Genomic DNA, 21,071 nt, shown 5'->3' with positions numbered 1-21,071 from the left:
TTTTGATTATTATGGTTAGCAGATGTTATTGCGAGTGTAGCGATGCAAATTAATTACTTAAATCATACAATGTGATTTTCTTGATTTTTGTTTTAGATTCCGTCTCTCACAGTTGAAGTGTAGCTATAATAAAAATTACAGACCTCTACATGGTTTGTAAGTACGAAAACCTACAAAATCGGCAGTGTATCCAATACTTGTTCTCCCCACTGTACATATGAGATGAGAAATGCAAGATATGTAAACATTATTAAAGTGGCATTATTAAAGTGACTACTGATCCATTTAATAAAGTGGCCAATGATTTCAAGTCTGTATGTAGGCAGCAGCCTCTTTGTGTTAGTGATGGCTGTTTAACAGTCTAATGGCCTTGAGATAGAAGCTGTTTTTCAGTCTCTCAGTCCCAGCTTTGATGCACCTGTACTGACCTTGCCTTCTGGATAGTAACGGGGTGAACAGGCAATGGCTCGGGTGGTTGTTGTCCTTGATGATCTTTCTGGCCTTCCTGTGACATCGAGTGGTGTCGGGGTCCTGGAGAGCAGGTAGTTTCCCCCCCGGTGATGCGTTGTGCAGACCGCACCACCCTCTGGAGAGCCTTGCAGTTGTGGGCGGTGCAGTTGCCATACCAGGCGGTGACACAGCCCGACAGGATGCTCTCAATTGTGCATCTGTAAAAGTTTGTGAGGGTTTTAGGTGTCAAGCCAAATTTTTTCATCCTCCTGAGGTTGAAGAGGTGCTGTTGCGCCTTCTTCACCACGTTGTCTGTGTGGGTGGACCACTTCAGTTTGTCTGTGATGAGGGGGGCTCCCTCTGCTGTTTCCTACATTAAAAAACAAAATACTGTATAGTTTCCTAAGGACTAGAAGCGAGGCGACCCTCTCTGTCGGTGCCATGTTGCTACTGGTTGAACTACAGTACATGAAGTTCACTATTCCCCAACACTGGTATGCAAATGGCATGGTATGTGTGTGCGTGCGCATCCGATGTGTGTGTGTTGGATTTGATGAGATGAGTCGGGGACTGAGCTCAGTCCTACATGGGCCTTACAGTACAGCTAATCCCTGACTCTGGTTCCAACTCACTGACTGTCTGCACTCATTCGCTAAGTCTCTCTCTCTCTACACCTATTTCTCTTTCTCTACAGCTCTTTCTCGCTACACCTCTCTCTCTCTACACCCCTCTATCTTTCTCTCTCTGTCTTTCCATCTCTTTCTCTCTCTTTCTCTCTTCGAATCCCAAGTCTCCAATTGAGCAGTGGAGGCTCCTCAGAGTGAATTTCATAAAAATAAAAATGGTAAAAGTTATCCTTTTTAAGTAAAACTATGCTAAATATAATCACGTCAACAAATAATGTATTATAGTTTTTCTCAATTGTTAACACGTTTGGGAAGCTACATCTCATGTACTCAAAACTCTAAACACAAAACAGTTAGCCAATTTCCCCAAACCCCACAGACATCTTGCAAAATGAAACACAGCAATCAAAATCATGTACTCCCTGCTCAAAACAGAACTCTGCATACAAGACACCCACACACAGCAAATTAATCTAACTTAGTGACAACCCGAGATCACACTAATGTGACAGGTTCAAAACACTAATATGAGAAACTATTTCAGTGTAAAGACTAAGATGTTGTTATTATACTGTATATTGTTTGTGTGTACTCAAATAAGAAAGGAACACAAATTTAAAAAATGTGGTTTTATATTTCAACATGACTCAATACATGTCAAACAGCATACTGTAAGCACACAGTAAAATTGCAAAAATACAGTAAATATATGTTGCATATGCAAAGTGTCACGTTCTGACCTTAGTTCCTTTGTTATATCTTTGTTTTAGTATGGTCAGGGCGTGAGTTGGGTGGGTAGTCTATGTTCGTTTTTCTATGTTGTGGTTTTGTGTTTGGCCTGGTATGGTTCTCAATCAGAGGCAGGTGTCGTTCGTTGTCTCTGATTGAAAATCATACTTAGGTAGCCTTTTCCTACCTGTGTGGTGTGGGTGATTGTTTTCTGTTATGTGTCTGTCACCTTACAGAACTGTTTCGTTTCGTTCTCTTTTGTTATTTTGTTTAGTGTTCTCTGTTTAAGAAATATAATGATGAACACTTACCACGCTGCGCTTTGGTCCTCACCTCATTCCAACGATGAGCGTTACACAAAGGAAGAGAAATAGGCCTATATCGTACTGTATGTCAGATCAACTGTACAGAATAGATACCAAAATAATAATGATAAAACTGTTGAAATACAGTCAAATCTAAATCTTAAATCAAGAAACAAGTACTCCATTGTGAAAACAAAATCAGTCATGTCTGTTGTTTAGGTCCAGCCACAGTTTTTCATCAACATCACAGGCGATATTCTCCTCGGCCAGACAGCGGGGGAAATATCCTCTGGCATGACGCATCCACCCCTGACAGGAGTCTGCTGGAACATCACCACAGGCCATTGCCTGGAGATGGGCAATATGTTCATGGGGTTTGTGATCATACACCTTCCGCCGCCATGCTAAAAACGACTCCTCAATGGGGTTGAGAAAGGGGAATATGGTGGGAGATGTAAACCAGTAAACCTGGGATGGTCATGGAACCAGTTGTGGACCTGAGCATGCCGTTGTCTCAAATTAGAACATACATTTGCTACTCAGGATCACCTGGCCCTCTTTGCTCTATCTGGAAAAAGATTGTCATGTAAGGTGTTCAGGAAATTAAAGAAATAGGCAGTGTTGTATGGTCCAAGGGTGGCATTGTGGCTCATAGCTGCGCATATGGTGGCATTTCCCTCCGCGCTGGCCATGTACCTCAATGATGGCGCGTAGACCAATGATGTTCCTTCCTCTCCTCCTCATCTGTGCTAAATTGAATCCAGCCTCATCTATGAATAATAGTTCCTAGGGGATGGGACTTGCATCCAACTACATGATTCTCTGAAATGACAGTAAATACTGTAATTGCTGTATAGTGAAGTTCACTGGCAACATACGTGAGTCTCTAATGTTTCAAGAGAGGAATACTAGTACATTACTTACTTGCACATGTCGTACCGTTTATCCTTCGCTCGTTGGGAATTCATTTCAAATGGGTCTCTGTGGATCTGCTTCCTCCGAAAGAACGTGTTTCTTAAGGATGGTTATAAGCTCACTCTGATGTTATGGAAGACGGCAGTGTTTTCAATAATCTGTTGTTGGTCTGTAAATAGACGCGTTCTATAAAGACAAAATAGCATCCAGCACAGTAAACACTACAGAAATAGAGTATACAAGAAAAACATGTCACCAAGTCGTATAGCTCCCAATGTTACACATACAGAAACATGAAACATTGACCTTGTTTCCCCTTACAGTATGTATTGGAATCTACAGTCTTTACTGTGCTTTACGTTGTACTATTGTCAAGTAATAAAAGGAGTAGATAGGTATGTACTGCAGGCATTGAACCTATTCTCATCATGGAACATCCAGATGATGAATGCTATGGTGAAGCTGCTCAGATTGGGCTGCACTCTCTGCCCAGTCTCTCTCAAGGTCAAGGCATGGTTGACCACAAGGTCCACCACAGTCGCCCGAATTTCATCAGAGATGACTCTCCTTGTTCCTGGTCTTCCTCCACCTCTACCTCTCTCTGCGCACCACTCCATTTAGTTTGATATGTTACTTTATGATAGGTTTCAATATTTTATCCGTTTAGTATGATCTATTACGTTCGACTGCTTTAGTTTGATATGTTACATTTGGTATGGTTACATAAGACAGTAGGATACTTTTTGAGGGTGGTTGGTTGCACATGACATCTACTGTTACAAACCCAAAGGTTGCATGTTTGAATCTCGTCACGGACAACTTTAGCATTTTAGCTAATTAGCAACGTTGCAACTACTTACTACTTTTTAGCTACTATGCAACTACTTAGCATGTTAGCTAATATGTCTCCTAACCCTAACCTTAGCCCCTAACCTATTGTAGCATATCATACTTAAGCAGTCGAATGTAATATATCGTTAAACAGGTCAAAGCAAACTGGTGCAATCAAGATGTAGGATACACTTCGTCCTACAATTCGTAATAGGGCCAAAGTCATTTAACCCAATGTAAAGTAACATATCATACTAAATGGAGTCGCATGGATTTGACAAAAATATAATACGTTTTGCTCTGAGACCAGGTTGCTCTCTCTCTCTCTCTTCCCCCTGTAAGACAGTATCATGTGATAACACAAGTGCTCTACTCCTCTAACCTCTCTCTTTATTTCTCTCTCTCTCTCTCTCTCTCTCTCTGGCCTCACCCATTATCATCCAACTACTACGCACTATTCAGAATTATTATATCTACGACATGGAGGGAAAGGAGAGAGAGAGACTAAGAGATGAGAGAGTCCCTCATTCACTGTGCTATATATCTCTCTTGAGACAAAGGACAGAAGGGTTGAGAAAGAGAGAACTCCCTTGAGAAGCCTGTGCAGCCTCACTAGGCCAATGCAATCTATTTGTGAATCTGGGGGCCTGGTGATAGGACATCTGCTCCTTTCTGCATTGATTAGTTTGCCTGGTCAGACAAAACTGGATGATGATGTAACAGTGAGGACAAATGGAGAATGTGGGATCATGTATGAAATGTCCAAATCAAATCAAATTTGATTTGTAACATACACATGGTTAGCAGATGTTAATGTGAGTGTAGCGAAATGCTTGTGCTTCTAGTTTCGACCGTTCAGTAATATCTAACAAGTAATGTCTTTATTCTTTTGGAACTTTTGTGAGTGTAATGTTTACTGATAATTTGTTATTGTCTATTTAACTGTTGTACTTCACTTGCTTTGGCAATGTTAAAATATGTTTCCCATGCCAATAAAGCCCTTGAATTTACAGTTTTTCTCAATTGCTAAAACACTAAAACCCATTGGCTGAACAAAGTTCTCAGTTGCCTGGACTCATTTAGCTAATTATGCAGTCTGTTGTCAATACCTTAAACCATTTCACATGGTAAAACACAATTTGCAGATCTTACTTAGACTTTTCAGCAAAACTCTAAACACATTCTCATTCTCAAAACACATTCTGCACTCTAATGCACATGTCATCCATACTGTTAAACACAAGGGGCAACAATCAAATACAAATAGAGAACACATGTCATTGATTGAACACAACCACTCAAAATGGATTTAACCTGTTTCAAATGATGCGACACAACCAATATAAGCCAGTTCAGAGAGCAAACAGGTTGTTGAAGGTGGGAAGGAGAAAGTCTGAGAATGGATACTGTAGTACAGTGCATTGTAGGCTGTATACTGTACAATGGACAAATTGTATGGTCCTGAACATTGTGCTTTCCATTTATTAACAGTACTGACTGCTCAATAGATTTTGACTGGTTGCAGGTTCATATCAACAAAGAACAAGAATTACAGTATCACAGAGACAAAGGACAAGTTTGTGAGTTGCAGGGTACAGTACTGTAAAAATAGGGGTACAAGGAGGAGGAAGAACAAAAAAACAAATAAACAAGTAATTTCTGATCAATGTTGAGCTACTATGATAGAACATGTTTTCGTTCATCAAAAGACAATGACGGAAAAATATGAATATTTTTTTAGATTAAAATGTACTTCTCCCTGAAAATTGTATGTTTTGAACAATGTGTTTTCTATTTTTCGGTGTTTTGTTTACTGACTGCTTGAGAGTGTATATCCTTTTGATCACTTTGTTTATGATTTGAGAGCAGTGTTTGATTTTGAACACAGGTAAAAACTGTTTTGAGGTGAATGTTTCATTTTGCAAGAGGAGTCAGAGGTTATGTAAATAGTGCTTGAAGATGAGGTTTTGTGGTTAATGTTTTCAGGAAATGGAGCAAGGTTTCAGAAATTGTGTTTTAGCAATTGAGAAAAACTGTAATTGAAGAGAGAGAGAGAGAGAGAGAGAGAGAGAGAGAGAGAGAGAGAGAGAGAGAGAGAGAGAGAGGAGAGAGAGAGAGAGAGAGAGAGAGAGAGAGAGAGAGAGAGAGAGAGAGAGAGAGAGAGAGAGAGAGAGAGAGAGAGAGAGAGAGAGAGAGAGAGAGAGAGAGAGAGAGAGAGAGAGAGAGAGAGAGAGAGAGAGAGAGAGAGAGAGAGAGAGAGAGAGAGAGAGAGAGAGAGAGAGAGAGAGAGAGAGAGAGAGAGCACTGAGAGAGAGAGAGAGAGAGAGAGAGCACTGAGAGAGAGAGAGAGAGAGAGCACTGAGAGAGAGAGAGAGAGAGCACTGAGAGAGAGAGCACTGAGAGAGAGCACTGAGAGAGAGAGAGAGAGAGAGAGAGAGCACTGAGAGAGAGAGAGAGAGAGAACAGATGATAAGCTTCTGCTAAAGATGTTCCCTCCTGCCCCGACTAGTCCAAGTGATTAATGACATTCTCTCTCTCTCTCTCTTTGTTTTAGCACAGTGGACACTGCCTCTCTGAGTGTAGTTGGAGTGAGCTATGGTGGTTTGGTGTATTAGGCTGCCATCTAGAGGTGCAGTAATTGTAAGAACACAATTGTTATTCAGGACCATCTTTCTCTCCAAAATATCCACCCAGAATTTTAGATGTATCACTTTGGATGGAGCAGGAACATCCATCTCCTACTTTACCACACACACACAGATACACACACACACAGATACACACACACACACACACACAGATACACAAACACAGATACACACACACACACACAGATACACACACAGATACACACACAGATACACACACACACCCTCCCCCATGCATCCTTAACAGAAGAAATACTCCCCCCTCCACTCTCTCTCTGAAATATATATGAATACACTTCCCACATTGCTTTTCCCAAAACAACTTTTCTCTTTCCTCTCTCTACTTTATTCTGTGTTTCCAGACTGAGTCCCTAAGTAGGAAGTAGCTCCCAAAGTTCCTGTGGGGTTCTGGGAATCAGCTATGTGTAACATTTTTATTTTATTTAACCTTTATTTAACAAGGCAAGTCAGTTAACAACAAATTCTTATTTACAATGACGGCCTACACCTGCCAAACCCGGATGACGCTGGGCCAATTGTGCACCGCCCTTTGGTACTCCCAATCACGGACGGTTGTGATACAGCCTGGAATCAAATCAGGGTGCCTGTAGTGATGCCTTTACCACTGAGATGCAGTGCCTTAGACCGCTGCACCACTCGGGAGCCCAACATTACTAGTAACGTCATTTCCTGGACGCCTGTTGTAGTGTTGTCTTATAGATACAAAGAGACAGAGTAGAACTCATTTTAATTGTGTTAGAAGGGCTCCATAAACAGTGACTTTCTTTCTAATGACCACATGGAGGTGCTATAAAACCCCAGGTAAGTCAGGTCCTAACTGCAGAGCCTATCACTGGATAGAGGGTGCATCTCAAACGTCTAAATTGGCTTCCTCTCCTCCTCTCCTTGTCTCCCCTTCTTATGCATTGAAGGAGACTAGACGAATAGTCTAAAAAGCAGCATAACAATGTTTACCTTATCAGGTGTTGGCCCCAAACAGAACAAATCTTCCATATGGGTGCAAAGGAATGAGAGAAGATGAGGAGAGGAAGCCAATTTAGACTATTGATACGCAGCCAGAGTTCACCAAAAGGCCACCAACTATTCCGTAGATAGAGTGTTATTAAGTCAGCTAATTCCACATCGTAAACCAACACAACACGTAAACACATGAGCCAAAACGCTATTATGATCAATGAGCACATTGATCATTTCTGGGCTTTTCTAGTAGCCCCAGCCTCATTATGAGGTATCATTCATTTGGACTCATTTTGTAATTAAACACAAGGACACCTCGGAAAATGGAATATCATTTTGTGGATGTTTATGAGTTTGGCAAAGAGGTTCAGCTGGCTTACTCTGGTTGCTAAATCTCTTTCTGCTGTGGCCAACTTTGTGGCATGTCAACAACAAAGAATTTGGCCCGAGCAGAAACAGAATGCTACCCTTTATAACTTAGCTACACTCCTAAGTCTTTAATGATCAAATTATAATCTTAAAAGTTTTCTCGACATTGAATGAGAACAGTCAGCTGTCAAGGTAAAGGAGTTTATGGCAGTGTGTGAGTTGCACAGTAAACCTGCTCCTCCTTCTATTGATCCTAATGATCCACCTGCATTAGCCTACAAACCCTATCTGTCTTTACCTGGGGACACAGTTATGACACCTGATAGGAGTTACATGACAGCGAGGTAGAGAGACTAGGAAGGAAGATAGACTGACAGAAATCGACCTACAGCGAGAGAACAGGCTGGACAGAAAGAGACACGGGAGACAGACAGACAGACAGACAGACAGACAGACAGACAGACAGACAAGACAGACAGGACAGACAGACAGCAGACAGACAGACAGACAGACAGACAGACAGACAGACAGACAGACAGACAGACAGACAGACAGACAGACAGACAGACAGACAGACAGACAGACAGACAGACAGACAGACAGACAGACAGACAGACAGACAGACAGACAGACAGACAGACAGACAGACAGACAGACAGACAGACAGACAGACAGACAGACAGACAGACAGACAGACAGACAGACAGACAGACAGACAGACAGACAGACAGACAGACAGACAGACAGACAGACAGACAGACAGACAGACAGACAGACAGACAGACAGACAGACAGACAGACAGACAGACAGACAGACAGACAGACAGACAGACAGACAGACAGACAGACGACAGACAGACAGACAGACAGACAGACAGACAGACAGACAGACAGACAGACAGACAGACAGACAGACAGACAGACAGACAGACAGACAGACAGACAGACAGACAGACAGACAGACAGACAGACAGACAGACAGACAGACAGACAGACAGACAGACAGACAGACAGACAGACAGACAGACAGACAGACAGACAGACAGACAGACAGACAGACAGACAGACAGACAGACAGACAGACAGACAGACAGACAGACAGACAGACAGACAGACAGACAGACAGACAGACAGACAGACAGACAGACAGACAGACAGACAGACAGACAGACAGACAGACAGACAGACAGACAGACAGACAGACAGACAGACAGACAGACAGACAGACAGACAGACAGACAGACAGACAGACAGACAGACAGACAGACAGACAGACAAGACAGACAGACAGACAGACAGACAGACAGACAGACAGACAGACAGACAGACAGACAGACAGACAGACAGACAGACAGACAGACAGACAGACAGACAGACAGACAGACAGACAGACAGACAGACAGACAGACAGACAGACAGACAGACAGACAGACAGACAGACAGACAGACAGACAGACAGACAGACAGACAGACAGACAGACAGACAGACAGACAGAAGGAGGTATATAGATGCAAAGGGAGGAAGAGAGAGACCGAGAGGAAGAGAGCGATAGAACAAGACAGTGAGAGAGAGAGAGAGAGAGAGAGAGAGAGAGAGAGAGAGAGAGACACACAGAGAGAGCGAGAGAGAAGTAAGTCTGAATCCTAGACTACAGACAACCAGTGAGGGGACCAGGAGGTGTAACAAAGGAGAGAGTTGTACCCCGTCTACAGAGGTCTGATTCGCAGGCTGGGTCACCCTCTACGGATGAGCCTGGAAGTCAGTGGGGAACCAGATAGGCCGGCGGTGCAGGATATGTCAGTGCACAATGGAGGCCCACAGAGACAGACTCCAGAGTGTGTGTCCCTCCCCAAGGTGTTGTCTCACTCCATTGAGCGGATCCTGAGGAGAGCACAGTGTCTGGATGGGGAGGAGAGGGGGGGCGGCGGAGAGGAGGAGAGAGGGAGCATGGCGGGAGAGACGGGGGCTGTGTGTGTGAAGACCACCGCTGAGCAAGAGCCTAAAGTCAAAAGATGCCCAGGTGTGTTTAGTCTGTGGTTCCAAAGGCTCAGTTTGTCGGAGCACGCTGTGGATTTGATGAACTGTATGCTGCGGTTTTCATCAAAGTATCTGCTAAATGACCTTATTAGTAGCAGGAGAAAACTTCAATATCCAAAATACAAGGGGGGGAACTAATTTCAATGAAGCAAGATCAATAGATAGATATATTCAATAGTGTAGATTGTGTTTCTTGTGCTACATCCTTCTAAACTGTAGAGTGTGGAAACAGAGTAAGTAAATGGCATTGTGACAGTATTGCATGAGGAACGAGTGCTTTATATTTGATTTGAAGAAGGTTTAAGTTTGTTCTGGCTAAGTATTTCTATCCTCTCCAGTGTACTAAAGCTCAGTTACTGCAGAGGCAAGAGTCAGAGGTTGTTTTATGGTTTCGTAGCTTTTTTTTCTACTCTTTTATATGGTGCTGCTTTGATGTTGATTTTGAAAAATGTCTTGTTAGTGATTCATAAATGCTCAATGCTCCGTCTTTTCTAAAAGCCGCTTAGAGAATTGGATTACTTCAAATTCCATTCTGGAGGAACATTAAAAAAAAAACGACAATAAACAAAACAATTATGATTAGAAATACACTTGAGACACGTTAATGGGAATTACTGTATAGCTGTGGGTTGTTTTAACCTTACTTAAGGACAAAAATGTTCTGCAAATGTGTTACCGCCTGTATATTTAGTGCACAAAATAATAACTTATTTCCTGTCATAACCGTTTCTGTAACTGTCTAAGGTCTAATTGTATTTGGATAGTTACCTGTAAATACTGTAGACTTTAAGTGCCACATTTAGCTAAACGGCCAAACACATTTACAGAGTTTGCTAAATATCCGCTTTCCATTTCGAAAGCAATAAATTGTGTGTGTGTGTGTTTTGTTTGGAGTAGAGTCACGGAGCAGCAGTCGGCGGGTACGAACCACATTCACCTCGGCCCAGCTAGAGGTGCTAGAAAGGTCCTTCCAGGAGAGCCAATACCCTGACATATATTCCAGAGAACTACTGGCCTCCCAAACACAGCTGTCAGAGGCACGAGTACAGGTAAGTACACTACTGTGTGTATTTTTGTGTGTGCGCATGCATTTCTGTGTGTTTGGTTGGTTTCTTGATGGTCCTCTAACATACAGTGAGCACCATAATTCATTGGACAGTGACCCTTTTTGGGTTATTTTGGTTCTGTACTCTAGCACTTTGAGTTTGAAAGGATACAATGACAATGAGGGTGATGTGCAGACTGTCAGCTTAAATTTGAGGGTATTTTCATACATATCGGATGAACAATTTCGAAATTATAGAAGCTTTTGTACATAGTCCCCCCCCCCATTTTCGGGCATCAAAAAACATTGGACAGTTTAACATAATGTAGAATAAAGTAATCATTGTTAATATTTGGTCACATATCCTCTGCATGCAATGACTGCTTGAAGTCTGCGATGCATCGACATCACCAGACGCTGGGTATCTTCCCTGGTGATGCTCTGCCAGGCCTGTACTGCAGCCATCTTCAGTTCCTGCTTGTTTCGGAGACTTATTGCTTCAGTCTCCTCTTCAGCATGTAAAATGCATGTTCAATTGGATTCAGATCTGGCGATTGACTCGGCCAGTCAAGGATTTTCCACTTTCTGGCCATCAAAAACCCCTTCGTCGCTCTAGAAGTATGTTTAGGCCCATTGTCGTGTTGCATGATGAAGTGCAGTCCAATGAGTTTGGAGGCATTTGGTTTTATCTGAGCGGAAAAAAATATATCTGTCGACTTCAGAATTCAGTGTTCTACTTCTGTCTGCAGTCACATCATCGATGAAGACTAGTGAGCCTGTTCCACTGGCAGCCATACAGGCCCAAGCCATAACACCCCCTCTACCATGTTTTACGGATGAGGTGGTATGCTTTGGATCATGGGCATGTCTTTTTCTTCTCCACACTTTCCTCTTTCCATTACTCTGGTACATGTTAATCTTTGTCTCATCTGTCTACAATACTTTTTCCCCCAGAACTCTTGGGGCTCTTTTAGGTGCTTTTTAGCAAACTATAATCTCGCCTTTCTGTTCTTCAGGCTCATCAGTGGTTTTTAATCTTGTAGTGTATCCTCTGTAGTCCTGCTGGTGTAGTCTTCTACTTATGATAGACTTTGACACATCTACACCTGTATCCAGGAGAGTGTTTTTAATCTGTTGGGCTGTTGTTAGGGGGGTTTTCTTCACCATAGAGAGTATTCTCCAGTCATCCAATACAGTGGTCTTTCTCAGTCTACCGGGTCTTTTGACATAATTGAGTTCACCAGTTGTTTTTTTCTTGTTAATGATGAACCAAACTGTTGACTTGGGCATGCCGAGGCATTTTGCAATGTTCCTGATTGATTGATTTTCATTTCCAAGCCTTATGACGGCCAGCTTAATTTGCATCGACACTGCTGTCTTCCTCATGTTGTCACACCCCAACAACAACCTTCAAAGGCAATAGCAAAGTCTAGAATCAATACTATTCATCAACAGCTCTCCTGCACTCACTAACGACACAAATGAATACACCTGCCTAACGACACACATCTGTGAAGCCAACTCAACAAATACTTGTAGTACCTTAAAATGGGTGGACCATGTACAAAAGGTGCTGTCATTTCTAAACGGTTCTTCCGATATGTATGAAAATACCCTCAAATTAAAGCTGACAGTCTGCACTTCACCCCTAGAGTACAGAACCAAAATAACAAAAAATGGTCACTGTCCAATGAATTATGGTGCTCACTGTATCTGCTGTGTGTTGTCATCCTGACCCAGATATGGTTCCAGAACCGCCGGGCCAAGTGGAGGAAGACTGGAGCTCTGGGAGAGAGCAGAGGATTGGACAAACTCTTAGACATCAACCAACAGCCTGAGAGGATAGTGCCGCTTCCTCCCCTGATTGGATCCCTCCAAACCAGGCCACACCCACTACGGCACAAGTTCTTAATCTCCAGGCCACCCTACCATCCCATTGGTGTTTACCAGAACTTCCTGCCCAAGCTCCACCCAGCCCTGGTACCCTACTCTGAGCCCTACCTGCTTCCCCTCCCAGCCCAGTCCTAGTTGACCCCAATGACACACACCATACCTGGACACACACTCAGCTGACGACGAACACACCGGATGTCTTGTATGTCCAATAAGTCTGTCCCTGTACATATGTGTTTTCTGCACTTGAAACAATTCTACTCATACAAGTATCAGAAGTATCAGAAATAAAGGTCTTCAGTCTGAGCAGGATTAGCTGAATCAGGTGTGTTATTGTAGGGCTGGAATGAAACACCCAGTAGAGGTCTCCAGGACCAGAGTGGGAGAGTTGGAGACACATGTCTCAGACTGATCCTGGGTTCTCTGGGATTCTTAGAAACACTCGGACTCAGTCATCATCCTCAGTGTTACGTCACTTCCAGGGTCAACCATATAGTTCCTTGGATCTGAGTAGTCCTCTCAAAGGGTAAAGTAGTTTATGTGATATGATATGATTAATAGGACAATGTTCTGGAGTCGTTGAACAATTAACATTTATGGGTGACGATTGCCAAGGAAACCATTATATATTATCATAAGGTATTTATAGTAGAAACTCAATAAATTACATATAGCCCACACATACGGTGCCAGGGTTTGAGAGAAAGAAAGATAGAGAGAGAAATAAAGAGAGGGAGAGAGAGAGAGGGAGGGGGGGTGTTATTTCAGATGATATGGGGCCTATAAAAGGGATACTGTGTTGAGATTTCAGATTATTACTCAATTGGTTTATTGCACTCTACATATATGGTACTACCTTATCTTAATTCACCTGGGGTGAATCTGAGGGCAGGGCATGTGTACAGTCATTATCTGAGACAGACACACACACACACACACACACACACACACACACACACACACACACACACACACACACACTACCAGGTGTAGAGTCATCATAAAACAATTGTGTAAGATGGTTCAATGTTTCAGTGTTGCAGACAGAAATAGAGTAGATCAGTAGATCTCTGAGAATTATGTTTTTAACTGCAAGTTCTGGAAATGTCATCCCAACTGAACACATGATCATCTACAGTGCCATGCAAACGTATTCATCCCTTCCTCTTGAAAGATGGATTGGACCAAAGCGCAGCGTGGAAAGTGTTCATGATTTTTAATACCGAACTCCGACAAAACAACAAAATACAAAACAGAACGTAAAGTTCTGCACGGCTAGACAGCAACTATGCAAAAACAAGATCCCACAATCTAAGGTGGGAAAAAGGGCTGCCTAAATATGATCCCCAGTCAGAGACAACGATAGACAGCTGCCTCTGATTGGGAACTATACACGGCCAACAAAGAAATAGAAAAACTAGAATGCACACCCAAATCACACCCGACCTAACCAAATAGAGAAATAAAAAGGCTCTCTAAGGTCAGGACGTGACACTTGGCAGTTTTCCAATTTTGTTGCATTACAACCTGTAATTTAAATTGATTTTTATTTGGATTTCATGTAATGGACATACACAGATAGTCCAAATTGGTGAAGTGAAATGAAAAAAATAACTTGTTTAAAAAAATACAAAAGATTTCAATAATGGAAAAGTGGTGCATGGATATGTATTCACCCCTTTTGCTTTGAAGCCCCTAAATAAGATCTGGTGCAACCAATTACCTTCAGCAGTCACTTAATTAGTTAAATAAAGTCCCCCTGTGTGCAATCTAAGTGTCACATAATCTGTCACATAATCTCAGTATACATACAGTGGGGCAAAAAAGTATTTAGTCAGCCACCAATTGTGCAAGTTCCCACTTAAAAAGATGAGAGAGGCCTGTAATTTTCATCATAGGTACACTTCAACTATGACAGACAAAATGAGAAAAAAAATCCAGAAAATCACATTGTAGGATTTTTAATGAATTTATTTGCAAATTATGGTGGAAAATAAGTATTTGGTCACCTACAAACAAGCAAGATTTCTGTCTCTCACAGACCTGTAACTTCTTCTTTAAGAGGCTCCTCTGTCCTCCACTCGTTACCTGTATTAATGGCACCTGTTTGAACTTGTTATCAGTATAAAAGACACCTGTCCACAACCTCAAACAGTCACACTCCAAACTCCATTATGGCCAAGACCAAAGAGCTGTCAAAGGACACCAGAAACAAAATTATAGACCTGCAACAGGCCTTGAAGACTGAATCTGCAACAGGCCTTGAAGACTGAATCTGCAATAGGCAAACAGCTTGGTTTGAAGAAATCAACTGTGGGAGCAATTATTAGGAAATGAAAGACAGACCACTGATAATCTCCCTCGATCTGGGGCTCCACGCAAGATCTCACCCCGTGGGGTGAAAATGATCACAAGAGCGGTGAGAAAACATCCCAGAACCACACGGGGGGACCTAGTGAATGACCTGCAGAGAGCTGGGACCAAAGTAACAAAGCCTACCATCAGTAACACACTACGCCGCCAGGGACTCAAATCCTGCAGTGCCAGACGTGTCCCCCTGCCTAAGCCAGTACATGTCCAGGCCCGTCTGAAGTTTGCTAGAGAGCATTTGGATGATCCAGAAGAAGATTGGGAGAATGTCATATGGTCAGATGAAACCAAAATATAACTTTTTGGTAAAAACTCAACTCGTCGTGTTTAGAGGACAAAGAATGCTGAGTTGCATCCAAAGAACACCATACCTACTGTGAAGCATGGGGGTGGAAACATCATGCTTTGGGGCTGATTTTCTGCAAAGGGACCAGGACGACTGATCCGTGTAAAGGAAAGAATGAATGGGGCCATGTATCGTGAGATTTTGAGTGAAAACCTCCTTCCATCAGCAAGGGCATTGAAGATGAAACGTGGCTGGGTCTTTCAGCATGACAATGATCCCAAACACACCGCCCGGGCAAGGAAGGAGTGGCTTCGTAAGAAGCATTTCAAGGTCCTGGAGTGGCCTAGCCAGTCTCCAGATCTCAACCCCATAGAAAATCTTTGGAGGGAGTTGAAAGTCTGTGTTGCCCAGCAACAGCCCCAAAACATCACTGCTCTAGAGGAGATCTGCATGGAGGAATGGGCCAAAATACCAGCAACAGTGTGTGAAAACCTTATGACTTACAGAAAACGTTTGACCTCTGTCATTGCCAACAAAGGGTATATAACAAAGTATTGAGATAAACTTTTGTTATTGACCAAATACTTATTTTCCACCATAATTTGCAAATAAATTCATAAAAAATCCTACAATGTGATTTTCTGGATTTTATTTCCTCATTTTGTCTGTCATAGTTGAAGTGTACCTATGATGAAAATTACAGGCCTCTCTCATCTTTTTAAGTGGGAGAACTTGCACAATTGGTGGCTGACTAAATACTTTTTTGCCCCACTGTACTCCTGTTCTGAAAGGCCCCAGAGTCTGCAACACCACTAAGCAAGAAGCACCACCAATCAAGCGGCACCCATTAAGACCAAGGAGCTCTCCAAACAGGTCAGGGACAGAGTTTTGGAGAAGTACAGATCAGGCTTGGGTTATAAAAAAATATCCGAAACTTTAAACATCCCACGGAGAACCATTAAATCCATTATTAAAAAATTGAAATAATATGGCACCACAACAAACCTTCCAAGAGAGGGCCGCCCACCAAAACTCACAGACCAGGCAAGGAGGGCATTAATCAGAGAGGCAACAAAGAGACCAAAGATAACCCTGAAGGAGCTGCAAAGCTCCACAGCGGAGATTAGTGTATCTGTCCATAGGACCACTTTAAGCCGTACACTCCACAGAGCTGGGCTTTATGGAAGAGTGGCCAGAAAAAAAGCCATTGCTTAAAGAATAAACTCAGCAAACACGTTTGGTGTTAGCCAAAAGGCATGTGGGAGACTCCCCAAACATATGGAAGAAGGTACTCTGGTCAGATTTTTGGCCATCAAGAAAAATGCTACGTCTGGCGCAAACCCAACACCTCTCAACCCCCCGAGAACACCATCCCCACAGTGAAGCATGGTGGTGGCAAAAATCCCAGTGGCTAGATGTGCTAAATTTATAGAGACATACCCCAAGATACTTGCAGCTGTAATTGCTGCCAAAGGTGGCTCTGCAAAGTATTGACTTTGGGGGGTGAATAGTTATGCACACTCAAGTAAAAAATGTTTGGTCTTATTTCTTGTTTGTTTCACAATGAAAAATATTTTGCATCATCTAAGTGGTAGGCATGTTGTGTAAATCAAATGATACTAACCCCCCCCAAAAAAATATATTTAAATTCCAGGTTGTAAGGCAACAAAATATGAAAAACGAAAAACGAAAAATGTCAAGGGGGTGAATACTTTCGCAAGCCAGTGTAAAAGTCAACTCCAAAGTCAACTCAACTCCATTCCTAGGGAAATAACTGGTCAATGGCTTGATGATTCGTTTAATTGAATTGAATTGGGTGTGTAAGAGTCAATGAATGGGCTGGAGTAAACACATGCAGCCCTGTGCTGTGAGGCCTCAGGGCTGGTGTTGAGGAAATCGATTCAAATATTTCAGTGAGGTGGTTTGTTCCATCCTTCACCTGAACAGGTTAGAAAAATCTGTAGCCTATTTACGATGGCGCTCTTGCCTTGACTCAACAACACTTCTTCCCTCTGTTGAACTTTTGACCCACTCTTATCTGTATTTTCAGGCGCTTAGCATACGGGTGAACCCTGTGTTATAACAGTCTTATCAGACGAGCTAAGATGTGTCCCCATCCACAGGCTAACGTTAGAACACACACACACCAGTTTGGCCAAAGGCTGGCAGATTTGTGTGGGTGTTATTGAATTTTCCAAGAATTTGTTTGGTGTGTTTCCGAAATGCCTGAAGTGCTGAGCTTTAACCAACTTCCAAAGTTCAAAGTCATGCATTCCAAATGGAGGAACATTTCATTTTTATTTTACAGTTCTGTTTAACTGGTTTATTATGGTGTGAACAGTGGGTGGTACGCTGTATATATATATATATATATATATATATATATATATATATATATATATATATATATTAATGTATTGATTTATTTTTAAATAAATGTGCTTGTTGCTATATCACTTCATTTTCAAATGTATATCAGGAAACAATAAAAATAGCTAATGGACTGAAGTAGGCTACTGAAAGCTGATAAATTCAAACTCGTATTTTAAAATAAATTGGACATATATTTTGATGAGCTTGGCATGGGTGTCCTCTTGTGGTTCAATAAGGGTGTCACAGCTGTGAGACCGTATTGCTGGGTTCCTGGTTTGAACAGGTGGTGGTGCTGTAGGACTTAGAATAAGCTACTGTGGAGATGCTATCTCCACTTTCGTTTCCTCTCCTGGCTCAAACATGATATTGTTTCCTGTCATCTTTCTCACTATGATTTGTATTAGAGGCCTATCTGGAGCAACTTATAAATGAGCATCATAGGGGCATTGCAGTTGACACGTCAGGATCTGGGCTAAAATATACCAGGGATCCCAATAGGGACCATATACAGTGTCTTCGGAAAGTATTCAGACCCCCTTGACATTTTAATTTAAAAATGTTTTCCTCCTCCTCAATCTACACACAATACCCCATAATGATAAACAGGTTAATGAATGTTTTGCCCAAAAATATAAATAAAAAAATGAAATATCACATTTACATAAGTATTCAGACCCTTTACTCAGTACTTTGTTGAAGCACCTTTGGCAGCGATTACTACAGCCTTGAGTCTTCTTGGGTATGACGCTACAAGGTTGGCACATCTGTATTTGGGGAGTTTCTCCCGTTCTTCTCTGAAGATCCTCTCAAGCGCTATCAGGTTGGATGGGGAGTGTTGCTGCACAGCTATTTTCAGGTCTATCCAGGGATATTCGATCAGGTTCAAGTCCAGGCTCTGGCTGGGCCACTCAAGGACATTAACAGACTTGTCCAGAAGCAACTCCTGCATTGTCTTGGCTGTGTGATTAGGGTCGCTGTCCTGTTGGAAGGTGAATCTTGTCCCCAGTCTGAGGTCCTGAGCTCTCTGGAGCAGGTTTCCATCAAGGATCTCTCTGTACTTTGCTCTGTTAATCTTTCCCTCGAACCTGACTAGTCTCACAGGCCCTGCCGCTGAAAAATATCCCCACAGCATGATGCTGCCACCACCATGCCTCACTGTAGGGATGGTGTCATGTTTCCTCCAGATGTGACACTTGGCATTCACGCCAAAGAGTTTAAACTTGGTTTCATCAGAATCTTGTTTCTCATGGTCAGAGATTTTTTAGGTGCCTTTTGGCAAACTCCAAGCGGACTGTCATGTGCCTTTTAGTGAGGAGTGGCTTCCGTCTGGCCGCTCTACCATAAAGGCCTGATTGGAGTGCTCCAATCAAGTTGTAGAAACATTTGAAGGATGATCAATGGAAACAGGATGCACCCGAGCTCAATGTTGAGTGTCATAGCAAAGGGTCTGAATACTTTTGTAAATACGTTTTTTATTTTTAAATACATTTGCAAACACTTCTAAAAACATGTTTTTGCTTTGTCATGGGGGTACTGTGTGTAGATTGCTGATGAATTGTTTTGTTTAATCAATTTGAGTTTAATGCTGTAACATAACAAACTGTGGGAAAAGTAAAGGGGTCTGAATACTTTCCGAAGGCACTGTATAGGGACTATATATGGGGACATATCAGGGGTCCTTGGGTGGAAAGGATTGGAAACCCCTGGTGGAGAGGGATGGAATAAAACAAATGATCAGGCATATAGCTTTCCTGACACGTTAGTTTATTAATAACCGTGATCACCAACGGTGAGCAACAGATGTCATCACCAACATAAACATGGTCCTCCTTGTCTGTGGACCGGCCCAGCGTGACGAGCAGTATTCATACGGTACAGCAGAGGGAGAGATGTGCGGGTGAACGGTCGACGTCACAGCCACAGGCAGCAGAAGGATGGGCGAGAGTTGTGTGTACCTTGCCGCTGCTTCATGGCAATAGAGAGAGATGGCGTCCGCATCCCGATGAATAAGCAACAAAAGAAGAGGAAACGGGATGATGCTGGACCCTACTACGCCTAGAGGGGAAACCGTTCAATTCAACACATCAGCTATGGAGGGATTCATCTCTCTTTCACAATCATTTCGCTCCGGGGATGTTAACGCCCTTTTCATGCGTTTTTAAACTCCTCGTCTGATTCCTTCCAACGGGGGTGTGGGGATTGTTGTCCGGTAGGCTACATCTGTTTTCTTCCTCCGCTTCTCTGCCCATCCGACGCAGGGGCGAGGAGAAGAGGAGAGAAGGGGAAGAGAGGGAGAGCGATGGCTGCTGGAGGAGGATGCGGGGAGACGGTGGAACATTGCCGGGCAGAGGTGGAGCGTTTGACCCGTGAGCTGGCGGAGGCGAACCGGGAGAAGATCCGGGCTGCGGAGTGCGGTCTGGTGGTTCTGGAGGAGAACCAGACCCTGAAGCAGCAATATTCGGATCTAGAGGCCGAGCAAGAGGCGCTCCGACAGGAGCTGGAGCAGCTACAAGAGGTATCAACCACTTAAAACACGCTATTAAATAACACCCTAAGTTAACCATAAACATTGGCCTATGTGATATAAGTTCAGTGCTTCCTGGAAATGTATTCGTTAACATGCATTTATTAGTTAGCCTCCAAATCCAACTTCCTTCTGCCCCCCCAGGCGGGTAGGCTACATCCCTTCCAAGGAATGCGTGATGTCAGCAAGATTAGGGCAGCCCCCCCCCCCCCTCCCCCGCCTCACCCACAGAAGTTGGCACCAGTCAGACACCACACAGCGGGTCTGAGTCTGTCAGAGATACACAGGCCTCAGCAGAGAACTAGGAGGGGACGGAGAGGTCTTTGTTGTCCGAGCAGGGAGTAGCGTAGTAACTTGATGCTATGCGCAAGTCTGACGCGCAGGTATGGGCTTTCCAAGGTGTGCTAATGATGCGCATTTTGGTGCAATGGAATATCATAAGTTTGCTGTGCTAGGCTACTTTGTGTGTGTAGATGGATGTAAACCATGGTTGTTATTATGTGTCAAACAGCTTTTGCATGCCTATTTTAACAGATTTTTAAAGAGATACTGAATTCTGCAATACACTTGAACGCCTATGGGGGGGAAGTGTTATCTGTCTATTCAAAAAGTAGGTCTGTGGAACATTGTGTAAATTATACAGTACTTAGTACCACCGTAGTACACAATTCCCTATCTGGCAGACTCACTA

General features: G+C 42.9%; 2 protein-coding genes across 4 annotated transcripts in view; both read left to right on the top strand.

Annotated features, from left to right (window-relative positions):
• The first annotated feature begins 9,399 nt into the window (after nt 1-9,399).
• Nucleotides 9,400-13,139, top strand: LOC116375218 (intestine-specific homeobox). Of its 2 annotated transcripts, none has more exons than XM_031831364.1 (3): nt 9,400-9,872; nt 10,784-10,938; nt 12,675-13,139. In XM_031831364.1, the coding sequence occupies exons 1-3, from the start codon at nt 9,599-9,601 to the stop codon at nt 12,960-12,962; spliced, it is 717 nt and encodes a 238-aa protein (XP_031687224.1). In that variant the 5' UTR covers nt 9,400-9,598; the 3' UTR covers nt 12,963-13,139. The 2 variants fall into 2 exon arrangements, with proteins under 2 accessions (XP_031687224.1, XP_031687225.1); XM_031831365.1 differs by having other exon boundaries at nt 9,402-9,872; nt 10,787-10,938.
• A 6,477-nt stretch (nt 13,140-19,616) lies between these two features.
• The window catches only part of LOC109896742 (protein bicaudal D homolog 1), a 38,773-nt gene continuing 37,318 nt past the window's right edge, over nt 19,617-21,071 (top strand). Inside the window, exon 1 of one of the 2 annotated variants that reach the window (XM_020490567.2) lies at nt 19,617-20,371. In XM_020490567.2, the coding sequence (XP_020346156.2) occupies nt 20,156-20,371 (216 nt within the window). In that variant the 5' untranslated portion in view covers nt 19,617-20,155. The remainder of the gene's footprint in view (nt 20,372-21,071) is intronic. The other variant, XM_020491059.2, reaches the window with a different exon arrangement.

The sequence above is a fragment of the Oncorhynchus kisutch genome, linkage group LG9 (genome assembly GCF_002021735.2).
Source record: "Oncorhynchus kisutch isolate 150728-3 linkage group LG9, Okis_V2, whole genome shotgun sequence".
Taxonomy (NCBI): Eukaryota; Metazoa; Chordata; class Actinopteri; order Salmoniformes; family Salmonidae; genus Oncorhynchus; species Oncorhynchus kisutch.
Note: the sequence above shows the minus strand (reverse complement) of the source record. Positions and strands in the feature narration are given on the sequence as shown.

Coding starts and splice junctions, on each gene's coding strand:
- LOC116375218 (XM_031831364.1), top strand. CDS start 9,599: ATGAGCCTGGAAGTCAGTGGGGAACCAGATAGGCCGGCGGTGCAGGAT. Junction 9,873..10,783: donor TAAAGTCAAAAGATGCCCAG/GTGTGTTTAGTC, acceptor TTTTGTTTGGAG/TAGAGTCACGGAGCAGCAGT. Junction 10,939..12,674: donor TGTCAGAGGCACGAGTACAG/GTAAGTACACTA, acceptor ATCCTGACCCAG/ATATGGTTCCAGAACCGCCG.